This window comes from Epinephelus lanceolatus, chromosome 17 (assembly GCF_041903045.1).
Source record: "Epinephelus lanceolatus isolate andai-2023 chromosome 17, ASM4190304v1, whole genome shotgun sequence".
NCBI classification, from domain to species: domain Eukaryota; kingdom Metazoa; phylum Chordata; class Actinopteri; order Perciformes; family Serranidae; genus Epinephelus; species Epinephelus lanceolatus.
The window spans coordinates 38,914,519-38,931,767 of record NC_135750.1 but is presented as its reverse complement, the minus strand read 5'-3'; the positions used below and the strand labels follow the sequence as shown (position 1 = coordinate 38,931,767).

General features: G+C 40.3%; 1 protein-coding gene across 2 annotated transcripts in view; it reads right to left on the bottom strand.

Annotated features, from left to right (window-relative positions):
• The window catches only part of LOC117248598 (rap1 GTPase-GDP dissociation stimulator 1), a 59,026-nt gene continuing 41,777 nt past the window's right edge, over window positions 1-17,249 (bottom strand). The window contains exons 9-14 of one of the 2 annotated variants that reach the window (XM_078160650.1): window positions 14,389-14,523; window positions 13,936-14,061; window positions 12,001-12,140; window positions 11,708-11,834; window positions 7,159-7,287; window positions 1-1,363 (exon numbers count right to left, since the gene is read on the bottom strand). In XM_078160650.1, the coding sequence (XP_078016776.1) occupies window positions 1,236-1,363; window positions 7,159-7,287; window positions 11,708-11,834; window positions 12,001-12,140; window positions 13,936-14,061; window positions 14,389-14,523 (785 nt within the window). In that variant the 3' untranslated portion in view covers window positions 1-1,235. The remainder of the gene's footprint in view (window positions 1,364-7,158; window positions 7,288-11,707; window positions 11,835-12,000; window positions 12,141-13,935; window positions 14,062-14,388; window positions 14,524-17,249) is intronic. The other variant, XM_078160651.1, reaches the window with a different exon arrangement.

Genomic DNA, 17,249 nt, shown 5'->3' with positions numbered 1-17,249 from the left:
TCATTAATTATATATTATTTTACCCATCTGCAAACCTCATGTGTCCCTGCATGTGTAAGGCAGTGTACATGCATTATGAACCTGCCTCTATAGGCACACATTACTATGTGAATAATGTTCCTTTAAATGGCAGGAAAATACTGCATCATTCTGACCGTAGACCTGTTTTGTTTTTTTTGGTCAGTGGTGCAATCGCTTTCTGTTGCCTCAAATGAAGCAATACACCAACAATGTTCCTGACAACACCTCAATTTAAGACCTGGGTGCACAGATAGGTGCAAGTACTTATACAATATGGGTGCTGGCTGTGAAGATGTCACCTAAATATTTACTGTTTATTGGTCTTTCTTTTTTTTTTTTTTTTTTACCGATATGTACTTATTATATTGCTTTGTGTTTTGGTGCTGATGCTTCTTGTTTGCACAATCCCTTTTGCTGCTGTAATGATGCAAATTTCCCCGCTGTGGGACTAATAAAGGATTATCTTATCCTATCTTAAATCTCCTGCCCCAATGTTCTTGACCCTGTACTCCAATGAAAGTGACATCAGTCACTTGGACCAAGACTACTGATTGCCAGACTGCAGTGACATTTATTCTCCTCAGAATAATGTGAAGTCCATAATTTGATTTCCGTCTTTGCCTTTCCTTTTAATGTCAGATGGAAAGGAAACATCTTTGTCATTATTATTATTATTTTAAAAACTTAAGACTAGATTTTTAATAACATTTTCAGTGGATATTCATGATCTCCAGACGATGAATGCCTCTGTTTTTGCAGACCCCCAATCTCTCCTCTACTGCCATTATTGACACTACATTTACTGTACATTTGTCTAAAAGAAATGTCAAAATCTGATGACAGGTTACTCTGAAACGTATTGAGTACACTCATATTCACACAAACCCTCTCCATTTTGGACACAGTGAACTTTCTTCTATCTCCAGTCTCAGTCCAATAACTTTGCACATAGGATGTCTCATGATCTATCTGGTAATTTGCCATGGAAAATGTTGAGCATCATGCTCCTGACTGAATGAATCCCTTTGGTCTGTAGTTTTGCTTGTCCTTGAGTAATGAGTAATATTGCCAAATAACAGGTTAACATTTTTAGAAGCCATTTCAATATTTAGCAGTATCTGTGCAGTGAGATCATTTGAATGAAGGTATGTCACTGAATAAGATGGATAAATCCATACAGCAGATGAGATCCTGTGTTGCCGCAGTGTGCTGGTTTAGCTGGTGTCACTGAGAGTGGCCAGTATGGAGCCGGCCTGCGAGGCAAGTTTACTGCTGCTGTGATCTGTCAGTTTACTGAGGCTTTCCTTCATGTTCACAGAGTTCAACTCCTCCTTCATCACACCTAGAGCAGACAAGGACCGAAAGAACGAGAGAGAGAGAAGTGTGAAATTGATTGTAACTAGTAGTGGAGGTTGAAATACATGTGATAGGATGTATTCAGGCCAAGAGTATTCAATGAACATTCATGTGTGTATGAATGTAAATGTTGTGTGTGTATTGTGTGTCCAATACGTGACTTTTCTCTCTGTCTTTAAAATGAGGAACAGAAGATGAAATGCTTTTTCCTTCAGAGCACAACAGCAGAAATAGACACACATGCAGTCAGGACTGGTAATCATTGTTTAATGCAGTAGTACAACAAGCTATAAAAAGAACCAGCGTGTCTTTAGTAACATCTCTACTGACTGCCAAAACTGTAGTCCTTCTTATGGCCAATGGATGCTGGTTCCAAAGAGACATTAAGTGTTCTGTAAGCTCCAGACTTCTCTCAACAAAGACACAAACTGGTGCCTTAAAGAAACAGTTCAGATTTTTTTAAGTGGGGTTTTATGGTGTACTTATCTATACACAATATATTACATAAAGTCGATGTCATTCAGCACACCCCCAGTTTGGAGAAGCAGGCTGGAGTCTAACATGGAAGCTAAGCAATCTACTGCTGTGGGAGGGTCAGCAGCAAAACATATTTTAGCCACCTAAAAAAAGGTCCCACCAAAAAAAAATCAATATCTCTCAAAGTGTACGCTATATTTAGAATATTTTGACAGCTTTACCTTAATGTAAGACAGTGATTTCCAATGCAAAAATGAAGCTGTTGTATCGCTCCCTTCAAAGACTCCACTGATAAAAACAGTAATTTAACATAACTGAACACAGAAGCTGCTGGTCCAACATATTGTCACTCCAAACTAATCACATATCACCGCTTGCTCAGTGGACTTTTGATATCTACATATGACGCTTGAGGTATCCTGGGTGCATCTGTTGTTGACATTCTGGGAAGCTGTGTCAGTTTCCGCCTGTTACATGCTTTGTGTCTTTTTTAAAAACACACTTCCATGTTCAAGGGAAATGTTTCGTTTTTGCTCAGTAGATGCATACAGTCTTTATGAAATTACAATGTTGGTAAAACACCTCTTATTTATGTTTATATCCTTGTGCAACAAAAGCACGTAGTTAGGTTTAGAAAAAAAAAAAAAATCATGGTTTGGGAAGTGGACAGCAGACTCCTGGGTGAAAAGTCCAGGGTTTGTTGGACCCACTAGACTTTCCAGCTCCTTAAGTTACGTTGATTTCCAGCAGCATCTCAAACTGACACTGCCTGGTGGCATTATGAAGTGATGCTGCCTGGCAGTGTATCATATTGCTGTGAAAGGATGGCTCTACTGGTTGGTGTCTGATGTTGAAATCACTGACCAAGTGGCAGAATTTGACAACATCTGAATTTTGTTTGTTATGTGTGATTTTGGTGTTTAAAGGGGTTAGTTTGGATTCACCAAAATCACACAATTTTCTGATGGAAAGGTAAAGGGACGAAAATACTGTCAATATAGTGTACACTATTACTGACTTTTTTTTTAGGTGGTTAAAATGTTTTGTTGCTGACCCCTCTACAGCAGTACATTGCTTAGCTTTCATGTCAGACTCCAGCCTGCTTCGCCAAACTGGGGATGTGCAGACTGACATCTACTGTATGTAATACACTGTCTATGGATTAAGTACCCCATACAACCCCACTTCAAAATATCTGATCTATACCCTTAATGGTTGAATTCAGTACTTGAATGTGTCTTTGTGGTGATTTTGTGAGTCACAGCTTCATCATTTCGATTTTAAAGTTTACAGATGAGTATGGTGGCTAATTCACTCTGGCCTCTATTAATTGAGCTCTGTGCTGTGAAACATCCATTCAGAAACCTGGGGGTCATACCACTGATTCCACATCTGTGTTTTCTACAGCCTATGATTAAACCACAGCTCAGACTCTGTTTTAGTATCAAACTAATATAAACTGTCACCACCACCACCTCCAGGTAACAGCTGAGTGATTTAAAGTTTGCCTTCCATGCTGCCTGCCTGTACCTCATTACCTGTAATCCCATCGTGCTCATCATCATCAAGAGATATGAAAATGTATGAGAGGCATAACCCTTTTACAGTTCTGGCTGTGTGGGCACCCTCACTCTCTTGCTAACTGTGTTGCACCTGTTCGAATGGGAAAGCTTGCAGTTTCTTATGGAGTTTTGTGACAACAGCAATTCTCAACACAGCGCTGCCTAGCTCTAACCTTGCCAGCCAGAATATGTTGTGCAGAGGCTTTAACCTTCATGTTGTCCAAGAACTTGAAGTTAAACTGCCTCATATAAGGTAAATAAAAAGTGTCTGTAAAATATGTAGTTAAAATTGATAAAAATCAGATTATATTAGAGTCCTATCAGTTTTTGGGCCCCTCTGAATGCTGGGGCTAGGAAAGTCACTTTGCTTTTTAAAGAAGCTTCTGTACAATGAGAAATGTGTTTTGTGTTTACACCTCTGTGGGCCTTCAACAAACTGCAGTTTCAAGGAGCAGTGTGAAGGATGTAGAGGCATCTAGTGGTGAGGTTGCAAATTGCAACCAATTGAATACCCCTTCCCTCACCCCTCCCTCTCCAGTATGAGAACTCATGGTAGCATACAGGTGTCACCACTTTTTTTGTCATCTCTCTTGTTTACCAGGCCAGTAAATCTTATTGGATTACTGTCTTCTCCGGTGCTCATGGTTTCAGTAACTGTACGTTCACACCAAAAGCTGCCAGAGCTGCAAAATAGCTGAATTCCCTCTAGCAGCACCGCTGGTAAAATATTTGTGGCAGCAAAAACAGCTCAAGTCGCTCATGACGTCAAATTCTGAACGTTCTATTATGCTTAAGCTGCAAAGCAGGTTACTGGCTGGAGCACAGAAATGTGACTTTGTGCATTTGCCTGAGGACAGAAACTTTCACATTTGGACAATGAAAACAGAATAAAAAGTCTAAATAGGTCTGACATTAAACACACACAGCCTGTGTTGCATTCAGGCGTTGTCACATAAATAACAAATTCCAGCACTTGAATAGGCCGTAGCACAACACAGCAGCATGTCAAGTGGGCCGAACTCGAACCAAATGAGTTGCATTCCCGCTAATAACAAGCGTTCCACACTTGTGTATTGATTCAACATGGAAGAAGACACATAGGCGTGGATGTAGCTGCTGTCGGGTCTGGGTTCACGATATCCTCCAGGGCCATGAACAGCACGGGGAATATCATCGGCTAGTGCAGGAGCTGCTGCTGGATGAGGAGAGGTTCCAGAGCTACTTCAGGCTGAACATAGCAGTCTGACAGCTTGCTGCTTGTTTTGAAGTAGGAACGAATGTGTTGTAGGAACTAAAAGTTTCCGTCGATGTTCTCTGGGATCCGCGCAAGTGAGGGACATCTACATTCTGATTGGTTGCTGGTCATTTGCAGCTCAAACACGTCATAGCTAATTTGCATAAAGTTAACCAGTCTTCAACTGTCCTTTGCAGCTCAATTCGCCAAACTGCTGCTGCTCATTGCTTTTGCAGCTCAAAACGCCTCTAGTCGCCACATGTCCATTGAAAATGAATTAGACCTGTCGCCTTTGCAGCTCTGGCAGCTTTTGGTGTGAACGCACAGTAAAATGACCTGAATGATTAAATTGTGGAGAATCTAACCAAGCTAACAATGTGTAGTGGCAGTAGTGACAAACAAACCAACCAAACAAATCACCTCTCTGAAGCGGATGGACTAGTCCTTTACCAGGACCGAATAGTTATTCCAGCACTGCTGAGAGTCAAGGTGCTGAAACAAATCCATGACGGCCACCAGAGGTTAACAAAGTGCCGTGAGAGAGTTAAAATGTCAGTCTGGTGGCCAGGTATTAGCAGCGACATAAAATAGCTGGTGATGCAGTGCAACTTCTGTATCCAACACAAACCAAAACAAAGAAGGGAGCCCCTCATCACCTCGCCCCTGCCAGAAGGACCCTGGCAGAGGATTGCTGCAGACCTGTATGAGCTGCGCGGGAAAAGTTATCTGATTGTGGTCGACTACTATTCCCGCTACATCGAAATGGCTCATCTCACATCCACATCAAGCTTACAGGTCATCAACAGACTTAAAAGCATATTCGCCAGGTGGGGGATACCACTGGAGTTCATTAGTGATAACGCCATGCAGTTTGCCTCAGCAGAGTTCAAAGACTTCAGCAAAGAATACAGGTTCACCCACCATGCAACCTCCAGTCCCCACTACCCTCAGGCAAACGGGGCAGCCGAAAGAGCAGTTCAGACTGCCAAAAGGATTCTCGACCAGCCTGACCCGTCGCTAGCCCTGATGAGCTACCGGGCGACGCCCATCGCCGCAACAGGGGCCAGCCCGGCTCAACTTATGATGGGACGACAGATTCGCACGGCTGTGCCTATGTTGAAGAGGAAACTACAGGCAGATCCTGTCAGCCAGGCCCAAGTTCTGCTGATAGATAGTAGGGTTAAAAGAGCATATGAACATTTCTATAAATGCAGACACTCTGCCCGCCCACTGCACACTGCATCCAGGACAGGCCATAAGAGTGAGGCTGGATGGGGAAAAAGGATGGAAGACCCCTGCTGAGGTGGTCGGACAATCTGCGTAACCACGATCCTACCTCATCAAGATGGATTCAGACAGAGTGATGCATCGCAACAGGAAACACCTACAGGCAGTTCCAGTGTGCATTGGCCCTGCTGACCAGCTGTACGTCGGGAGGCCACCCACAGAGACTGCACCGGAGACTCCCCCGCGGCCCTCCTCTTCCCAGGGGATAACCAGACTGACCACAAGGGGTCGTGAGGTTAGACTCCCTCTCAGGTACAGAGAGACTGAGTGACTTTATTATTAACTTCAACTTGGTGAGTTGAAAGTGGAATAAGGGACACTTATTCATTTTGAATGCACTTTAATTTGTTCTGTTTGAGTTAGGATGCCCCAATGGGGGAAGGTGAAGTTTATAGCACCAGGGAGAACTCTTAGCCTATATGAGAAAGAGAAGGACTTTTTAGTTTTATTCTTTAAATTTAGAACAACACTAGACAGTTGAGCTCAGATCTAGTTTGAAGTATTCATATTTGATGTTTAAGTAATGCTATGAAAGAGTTAAGTGTTTGGCATAAGCTTACATAATTGTTTTGTGCTTGTTTACTAAAAGAGGGAGATGTGATGACATTCACTAAATACAGTCAGGCCACGGTAGTCGAGGGGTAATGACGTCACGAGAGGGGACTGTGTTATTACTTGGCTGGAGTTAACACAACCTACAAGCGTGTGTGGTTAACGTGACACTGACAAAGTTTTAACATTTATATTTGTATATGCCATTGAAGCAGCTAACTAATGTTAGCTCAAGTGGGTAGCCTACAACTTGGTTTCATGCATCCAAAGAACGTCTATAAAAATAAACTAATGGGCAGCCAGACCAGGCATCTAATTGAGACAGGCCTTTATTTGTCAAAATGTGTAACTGGGCTAGTAAAAGGGACTTAGTATTTAATAATTGACACTAGGCTTTTATCTGAAGTTTTACAGTAGGGCCTATATGCTGTTAGTCAAAGAAACGGACTTCCATTTCAAGCTTTCAGAAAGATGAAAAATCTGCATTGCATCATCCTAGTTAGCTCTCTTTCCTTTATCATTTCTGTCTCTGCTGTGTGACCACAGACATTTGAGATTTTTGGCAGAAACCAATAACTTACTGTGCCACTGAAAAACACCGCAGAGTGCACAGATGTTGCTAAAAAAAAAAAACATTCTAGAACATGTGTTGTAAAATCAAACACATACTGGAGTTAGCCAGGCTGCAGATGAGACCCAAAGCACTGAACTTGACTTCGACCGCCCCTACAGGATCCTCCAACATCTTTTTCAGCATGGGCAACAGCTCTGCCTCCCTGAACGGATCCTTCATAGACTCTGTAGTTCACACACACACACACACACACACACACACACACACAGGTGAACACACATATAAATCTATGTCTACATATCATATCATATCATGACACAATTTTTTCCCTAGGAAAAGCAATGCACCAAAATTTGTACATATCCTACGTATTTTGAAAGGCTGTGATTACGTGACCAATGCGCTGATGGCAGTAAACAAGGAAGCAGTCTGGAGCACTTGTAGGGAGGCAGGTTGCCACGATGGGTCACACACACACACAAAAAAACAAACAAACTTTAATTTCGTAACTGTACATTTAGGATGTAACATCATTCATGGGAGGAATATTTGTACGATATCATACCAACTGGTGTGCATGCATTTTAATAGGATATTATACAAACCGTTCTATGAGAATAGATAGAACTTAACTATCCCAACTAGGCAGTACTTTGAAGTGTATTTCTTGGTGTAGCACACTAATTTATCGAGCTGCATTTGTATGTCATTTCTAGCTATAGTTTAGTCTCTAGAGTGGCCATGTATGTATTAGTTTGTTAAGTAGCTTTTAAATTTCCTTTGCAATGTTATATTATACAGCACAAGCAAATACATTTGCTTCCTTGGTTTTTCTTGAGCTTTGGTGCCATGTGAGTGGCAGCAACAGTTACTTTCAGTTTTTCCTGCTCTTTTAAAACATTCTTAGTTATTGTTTGTTTTTAAGCTTAGTTGTGTGAAAACTAAAGTTCTTTCTTATCTTATGTTATCTTTATGCTGAGTGGTTCTTTGTTTCTACATAATCCATCACAGCAGTGGAACATGCATGCCATATGGCATCGTTTCACAGTGTTTATTTTTAGTCATGGGCTAATAATAAACCCTGGTTAGCCTGAGGCGCAGCTGTCCAACCAGTGTGGTGCTCATTATTACTTTCACACAACAGATCCTCATTCTTCCTCCCCATGTCTACATTTGTGAAATTAAACAACATACATATAATTTGCCAGATATCTTTTTTTGGCTGATAGATAATATGTTACAGATTATGTTCGTTTAGAGAGAAAGAGTGCTGGCAGAGGCCACATTCAGAGCAGAGCAGCTTTCCATGTTTCTCTGTGTGAGAAAATACTGTCCAACTATTTACAAATCAGTGTGTGAACAAAGAAATAGAGATGATATAGTCTAAGTTAAGACACAACATAGGAGGCACTATAGCAATCAGAGCTGATAGCAACACCACCAATTAAAAATACAACATTTTGAGTTTCATGTACCTTTAAACATAGAAAATTTTTGTTCATTGTAGTTGTAGTATGAAAAAAGGAATTGCATTTTTTGTAAGAAAATACAAAAACAATATATTGTATGGGAACACAGAAGAATATTGCAAGAGAATAAAAGTCTGTCTCATTGGAGGCTTGTGAGCACACAAGCTGCTGTTAGACGTTCTCTATCAAAAGTCATATGGCTCAATGTCTATTCTGACGCTGGTATTAATAAGTCATATTAGTTCATCTTAACACAAACGTCAAATGCGTGTTGAGACAACAGAAAATGTCCTGTTAACAAGCACATCTCTGACATCTTAAGACATTTAATATTGGTTGCAACCACTTTACCAGTTTCGAAGGGGGAAACTGATGAAATAGTAATTGGTATGCATTGTATTTGTCCACTAGATGGCAGAATTAAATTAAAGTATAGTGTCATAGTCATCTATTCTGAGTTTGTGTTACTGATTAGCCTTAAAATAAAATAATTGCCTGAAGTTATTTGTTCTACTACTACTTTATATCACTGATATTACGTCTGCTGCTGAATTTGGTAGAACTCTGATTTAATAAGTAAGCAGTGATAAAAATATGTACACTGTGTCATTAAGGCAGACGAGTGGCGCATTAGCCAGTAAACATCACATTTATTCACTTTACATGGAGCCAAAATGAATCCAGAATTATGTAAATTGTTTGCCTGAATGAATCGTAAGAAATCATAAATCATCTTTTAGGAGTAGATGTTCATAAGCTCATCATAAGCTAGCTTGGGCTCCGTTAAATTAAAAGGGACATTGTGTAGCGTTTTCAATTGTTTGTTGACAAAAATCTATGTCTGCATTCATAAATATGTCATCATTGGTGCATTATTACCTCCACCAATAATCTGACTTATTCTCGTGAAAGGAGAATTTCAGATTTGTTTGTACATTGGGCGGGTAAGTCGTTTGGGGGGTTCCATAACGTTTCGCCATCTTGAAAATACATCCGCCAGCAAGGGACATATAGCTCTACCAGGGAATAGCCCTGCCTTCAGCGTTTTCGTTGAGAGCCAGGCCAGCGTGGCGTGACTGAGAAGCCGAAGGAGAGGAGCAAGGGGTGCTTCGCTACTACCCCGGCAAATCTGAAAGCCTGCACTACTGCAGCATAACAAAGTCCCACTCTTTGAGCAAAATGCTGGATCATGTATCACGGGAGACGGAATCCTCGTTGCCAAGAAAGCGCAAAAGGTAATCAAAATGGAAACGTGACTGGCGAATTCAAAAACAAGGGTCAGCATCGGGGTAGCCTTTCCCAGGTGGAAAGAGCTGCTGAAGGAGAAAGGTTTTAAAAGGGACGCTGTGGTTGGCCTGCTGGCCTGCCTGTCATTTTTTTCCCAACAGACAGGCCGGGCCAATGCAATCACAGGCCAGCACCGCTGTCAGCGGCGCAGTGATGCGAGGAGAGGGATGAGGTGTGTGAGGCTGAGCCACTTGTCAAAAGACAAGACGTGACTGGTTTGTTCAGATTTACACCCACCCCAACAGTCCTACGTTGTAAACACAGCTAGGACCCTACAATACCAGAGTGACGACACTTCCATTGACTCCTGTGGAATGCTAAAGTTAAGCCTCACGCGCCCTCTAGTGGGGCATGGGTGCATTACCTTTCCGACCAGAAAACCCATTCACTTACAGTATGTCTGACGCGCACTTGCTTGTAAGTTGATGAAAACGGCCTTGTTTTTACTTTTAGGTGTCTTGGTCACATTAAGTCATGCTTATAATTTGTTTAATTCAAATGTAGAGAGTAACATTATGGTAGACAATTGTTTTGGGGTTTTTTTACCTGTAAACGGGTCACCGATGCTCCTATTATGGTAATTATGGTAGATTATGCTTTTAGGTTTATTTGACTTTGGAAACGCCGGTGTGGTGTGGTGTAGTGCCGTGTTTGTTTATCCCTCTAGCTCTGCTTTCCAAAGCGCGGCCGAAATATATCTCGCCAGCTCTAGATAAAGCCCAGCGGGATACTACACCAGGTGGAGGTGTCTCGTCCTCGGTCACATCCAGACCTTGAAAATAAGGCTGCAACCGGTCCCATTCCTTGCAACAGAGGCATTCCTCTTCTGTGGGCACTGGGGCACAGCATTCACAGGTACACCACCAATCTCCAGAGCTACGCAGCCTTCCAGCAGCCATTCCTCCTCTCTCGTCCTCTACCTGTTGTGCCTCTCTCTCTCTCCTCCTCCGTTCTTCAATTTCAAGAAGCTCTTCGTCAGTGTATTCTGGCTCAAATAAATAAGGGCGACCATCAAACTCTGCAAAATCAAATTCCTCCTCCACAAAGTCGAAGTCTGGCAAAAAGTCAGCCATTATTCTATAAATCTTTCATAAAATAAATGAATGAATTTTTCAGGCTACTGTCCGGTTCTGCCTTCCAGCTGTTGCTGCTTGTTCTTGTGAGATTTCGCCGTGCTTTGGAAAGCAGAGCTAAATGGTAAACAAATATGGCACCACACCGGTAAGGTAAGACAACACGTTTATATGTCGTTTTCTATGTTCTCTGACATTTATCCTAACGATATGAGGCGGTCTTTGTGGAAAAAAAGCTTGTTTAGTGGACTAACTTTGCACTTGAAGTATGCCCGTTCACTTACGTTTTAACAGGTCTGACGCTACTATGTGCCCCGGCTGTATCTAGGCTAACGGTTAACATGCTAACTATTATTTCTATGTCACTAGTCACTTGAAACAAATTTAGGACGATAGGAGACAGGTTGAAATAAACCGAAATTTCCCTTTAACAATACAAACATCAAAATAGACGTATAGAGCCATATGGCTTTCGATAGTTCTCCGACATGAGGCATCTATAGAGTGACATTGGGACCCATATATGTCTAGCATCTTGGAGCGCTAAAAGTAGTCCTAATTGGCTAAAATTTTAAAAGTGAGGCATTTTCCGTCCTATTTCTAGGCTTTGGAGTGACAACATTTTCCTCCATCAGGATTAGGCAGAGCTACAGAGCTGTCCTGACCAGATTCCAGGCAGGTCTGATATAAAAAGACAGACTCTTGCCAAGAGTTTACATATAATTCTAGTTAAAAGTTCTTGGAGTTATTCTGACATGCTTGTTGAATTTGGGCCTGTAACTAATGACTTTACATTGTATCTGAGGTTGCTTTACCGATGTCAATTGCAGATGCTATTGCCAGGGCAACCAGGGCCTCGTTCTGCATGATGACATGTTCACTTGTTGCCATGGAGATTAGGTGCCGAACCCCATCTGCTTTGGCTACAGCAAGGACAACTTCCTAAAAAAGAGAGGAAATCGGCTCATAACAAATGTTTAACTAATGTGTGTGCATAGAGTACATACTTTCATTACATTAAACTCCAACAAACTGGGTAGATTACCAAGAAGATGGAAAATGTAAGGTTTAGTTCTGATTTATGCTAGGTGAGAATAAATGGGCTCACAGGGCTACGGCTGTGTCTGATGAAGGCAGCCAAGAGGCGACTGGCTTCTCCTCGGACTCCTGCATGGTCTTTAGCTTCACACCACTCCATGACCCGAGCCAGCAGCACAGCATCTCTGCCCAGCACCAAAGCTGCCTCCTCTGACACACACAGCACAGCAGAGGAAATGTAAAAATACATTTAAAAACATTCAAATAGAAGGTGTAAAATCACATACAACTAGGAAATATGGCCACAAATTGATGTCAAGTTGTATGACAAAACGTCTGGTTTTGGATGAGGATGGTGCTAGAGGAAATATATATTCTAATCAAATGGATTTATACCCCTGGAAACACAATTTTTTCACTATTTTTTCACTCTGTGTTACAGAGCAAATAATGAATCAATTAATTGAGAGAATTGAAATCACGCATGTCCAAAGTGCTACTCCAGGGCCAATAGTGGCCTGTGGACTGATTTTAAACAACACGGTCTCACTCCGAAGTCGTCAAAAACCGGCACTCTGTCAGTGACGCCGACAAAAAAAATGGCGTTCTTTAACCTCTTCATGATACGCAGCCAGTCGCTCTTATTGTTTAACCGCACCTGGCGGCGTTAGGGGGAAATGTGGCAGGACAATGACAAAAGTTAAGGCGGCGGAAGTTTGACTAGGGCAGGCAGGAGAGGTGGTGGATGGGTCCAACAACCAACAACTTTCATCCGGGAGACCGGTGTTTGCTTCCTGTAAGATTGTAAAGCCAAATCCTATTCTTTTTTCCTGAACCCAACCACATGCTTTTGTTGTTGAAGGACAAAAAATGCCAATTTGCGGTGTTTATTGTGTTTATTAGTGTGTTTATTTTGAAAGAGACTGTATGCAAACTGTACATTTCCTGTGAAAATTGAAGTGTATTTTGAAAAAAGACAATACATGTAACAGGCTGAAGTTGACAAAGCATCCCAGAATGTCATCAGCCAGCGCACCCAGGATACCTTGCATGTCATATCTTGACGTGGAAAGTCCATGACCAAACATCGATATGTGACAAGGTTGAAGTGAGAATGTGTTGTTTTAAACTCCCCACGGCTTGTCTTTCAAAATATGCTATATGTCACCTGCTACACGATATTATTCACTGCATTTTTTCCATTCACCTCACAAGGGTGGGACTATCACAAGCAGGCATAACAAATGTGTTTTTATAGATAGACAGTTAACAAGCGAGCAAACTGTTACCTAACAGCAGTCATTTCCTGCTAAGTAGCAAACATGGCCACAGCTAAATGACAGCAAGGGCTGCTGCTGGCAGGAGCAGTGGAAAGTTGCATACTTTTTCACTGAAAGATGAAACCTTTACTTACTTTACGTTTGTCTCATTTGTATGGGATTTTTTAATTTTTATTTTTAGTAGCCTATATGATGCAAGAAGCAGCTGGCCCCCACGTATTTTCACATTATCTAATCTGGCCCTTTATTCAAAAACATTTGGACACCCCTGGTTTAAATGGAGTCAGGGAATGGATGAATAAATGACAAATGTAAAAGTAATGCTTCTTCTGAGGTCAGAAGTCTCATTCTGAAATATCATGAGATGTCACTTGTAGCATTAAAACAACAGTGTTAACATGTGTGTGGGTTCTTTAGAGGGTAGAGTAATCAGATTAGTTTACAATAAACATGGTTTGGTGTTATCTAAAAGATATTCAATGTCATGGATGATTATTTCCCGGATTTTAATCACATGGATAAGGAATTTGAATTTGACCGCCACCCTATTTATGGATAATGACAAAAAGGAGGCGTAAAATACCAACTGATTCAGCAGTGATTATAACAAATCTGTAGACTGATTCCCCATTTTCATCAGCTGACATTCAAAGTATATAAATACACACACATATATATACATATATATACATATATATATACTGAATGCCAGTAGCTGTGCTCACCTTGTCCATCCACCATCATGCGTAGTGTACCCAGCAGTTTGAACTGAACTGGTGGCATGTCAGAGCGCAGCAGGGTCTTTATTCTTTCAGTCACCCCATCATCCAGCATCCGCACTTTGTTGGTGGCTGAAAGACACAGAGCATCTATGTCCTCTTAAATAGAATTTAGTTGACGGACTTTATTTTAACATTAACACGTATGTTTACAGTTTTGGTGATTTATCTCTCCTGATGACATGTAATGTATTTCTCTGAAGATAACTAAGTGTGTTTCTTAGTGTGAACAAATACATATATGTATATACAAATACATATATATATATATATATATATATATATATATATATATATGTATATACTGTCATTTTAGTGTTAAACTTTCAAGTAATAGCTGTATTTTGATGTTTAGTCAATGTTAAATACATATCTCTACTGTTTTGCTGTGATTGGTACCAGGAATGGCCAGATTTCTGAGCGCGCTCAGTCCAGCATGTTGAACAGACACGTCTCCTTCGTCAACATGCTGTTCCAACAAGGTCAGGATGTGAGGAACCACACCAAGGTCCAGCATCTTCACACAGTTACTGTCTGACAGAAACACAGCAGGCAGCAAAGACACCTTCAATACCTGATGACTGTATTATATTACATACAGCACATCAAAATGTAGCTCTGTAACCCCATCACCCACACAAACTCGTGGCAATATGCCATATCCTTTTAACATTTAATCAATTGGGCTGACTAATAGCAATTTAGTTTTTACTCGTGGAAATCTTCATTTAACATATCTTTAAAATAATTTTGAGATATTACAAATATACTTTCACATGTAGAAATCACATTTTGATTAGTCAAAACTGACTTATAGATATGAGTAACTCATTTTTAGTAGTACAAAAAACGATAATTTCCACATGTTGATAAAGGATTGTGATGAGTGGAAGGGTAATTTTTCATTTCAAATATCAACAATTGCATTTTCAATATGTATGAAAAAAACATCTGGAATACATGGGCATTATATCATTCAAGTACCACAGAGCCATTAGTGGACTTTTGATCAAACATATTCATTTTGGCTTTGTACATATATCATCAAAGATACCTACAATGACGATTTTGAGAAGTGGAAATTCCTTTTTTGATATCCATAATTCCATTCTGACTAGTTTTAAAAGGGAGATATCTCAAATATAATGCTTCTTGTACAAATAGAATTTCCACTAGTTATAATTGTATTTCAGATTTCTGAAATGCAATTATAGATATCAGAAATTCCATTTTTACTTGTTACAGTTCCAAGTCAACAAATCAATAGTTTAATTTGAATCTTGGATGTCAAGAATTCCATTTATTTTATCTGTATGCATTAAAAACTGTAGATATCTACAATGAACATTATCATTAGTGAGAAGTGAACTGTCAATATAAATAATTAATGTTTTCACTAGTGATAATTGAGATATCATAAATTAGAATTGCAACTAGTCAAAAATTATGTTATGGATATGTTGACAGGGAATCACAATGCATCAAAATTGAATTAGAAATATATGTAACTGAGTCTGAATAGAAGTCAATGGTTAAAACTGACTAGCTGTAATTAAGTGACAGATATCTACACTACCCAAAGGTCATGACCATAGTTGAGGGTCAGAACATACAGTGACATGCAGAAGTCTGGGCACCCTTGGTCAAAATTTGGTGTACTGTGAATAGCTAAGCAAGTAAGAGATTAGCTGATTTCCAAGAAATATTATTTTTTTTATTTCAGTCTTTTACATTTTCAAAATAACAAAAAAGGAAAAGGGCCTGAAGCAAGTTTGGGCACCCAGCATTATCAGTACTTAGTAGCACCCCCTTTGGCAAGTATCACAGCTTCTTAACACTTTTTGTAACCAGTTTGAGGCATTTTCACCCATTCTTCATTCCAAAAGGCGTCTTGCATAAACTGCTCTTTTGAGGTCTACCCACAGATTTTTAATGATGTTAAGATCGGGTGACTGTGAGGGCCATGGCAAAACCTTCAGCTTGCTCCTCTTGAGGTAGTCAGTTGTGGATTTCCAGGTGTGTTTAGGATCAGTGTCCTGTTGCCATTCTTTCTTTATCCTCAGCTTTTTTTTTACAGATGATGTGATGTTTGCTTCCAGAATTTGCTGAAATTTAACTGAATCCATGCTTCCCTCTACCTGTGAATTGTTCCCCGTGCCACTGGCTGCAACACAAGCCCAAAGCATGATTGATCCATTCCTGTGTTTAACACTTAGACAGGTGTTCTTTTCATGAAAGTCTGCACCCTTTTTTTCTTTAAACATACCTTTGCTCATTGCATCCTAAAAGTTCTATTTTAACTTCATCAATCCACAGCACTTGTTTCCAAAAAGCATCAGGCTTGTTTAGATGTTCCTTTGCAAACTTCTGAATTTTGTGGTGAGGACAAAGATAAGGTTTTTTTCTGATGACTCTTCTATGAAGGTCATATTTGTATAGGTGTCGCTGCACAGTATAACAGTGCATCACCACTCCACTTCCTGCAGGTCTTTTGCAGCCAAATGGGGGTTTTGATTTGCATTTCTTAAAATCCTACAAGCAGCTCTCCCTGGAAGATTCCTTGGTCTTCCAGACCTCAACTTGACCTCCACAGTTCCTGTTAACTGACAATTTTTTAATTATATTATGAACTGAGAAAACAGCTACCTGAAAATACTTGCAATGTTCTTATAGCCTTCTCCTGCTTTGTGGGTATCAGTTATTTTTGTTTTCAGAGAGCTAGGCAGCTGTTTAGAGGAGCCCATGGCTGCTGATTGACAGGACAAGGTTTCAGGAGTCAGAGTATTTATAAAGCTCTGAAATTTGCATCACCTCGCCTTTCCTAAGGATGACTGGGAACAAACTATAGCCTTAACAAGCTAATTAAGGTCTGAGACCCAGGTTACGTGAGAGCTCAAATGTCCTGGGGTGGCCAGACCTTTGAATGGTGCTCCTTTCCTTTTTTTCCACTCCAAAATTGTACAAAACAAACATTAATACACTGATCTTGCTTAAAAAATTGAAAAGTATGTTTCATCTTCAACTTCATGCCTTTGGAGGATCAGTTCATCTTCTATTTACTTAACTATTCACAGTAAACAAAACGTTGACCAGGGGTGTCCAAAATTTGCATGCCACTGTAGATGAACTGGTAAGAATTTTTAATTTTTTTACCACAACGGGCCAGCACAAGCCTGCATCACTGCTAATACTACATAATTACATTATATTGTGTGATCAACATTTACTTCATATTGATATTGAAGTTAAAGCAAAAAACT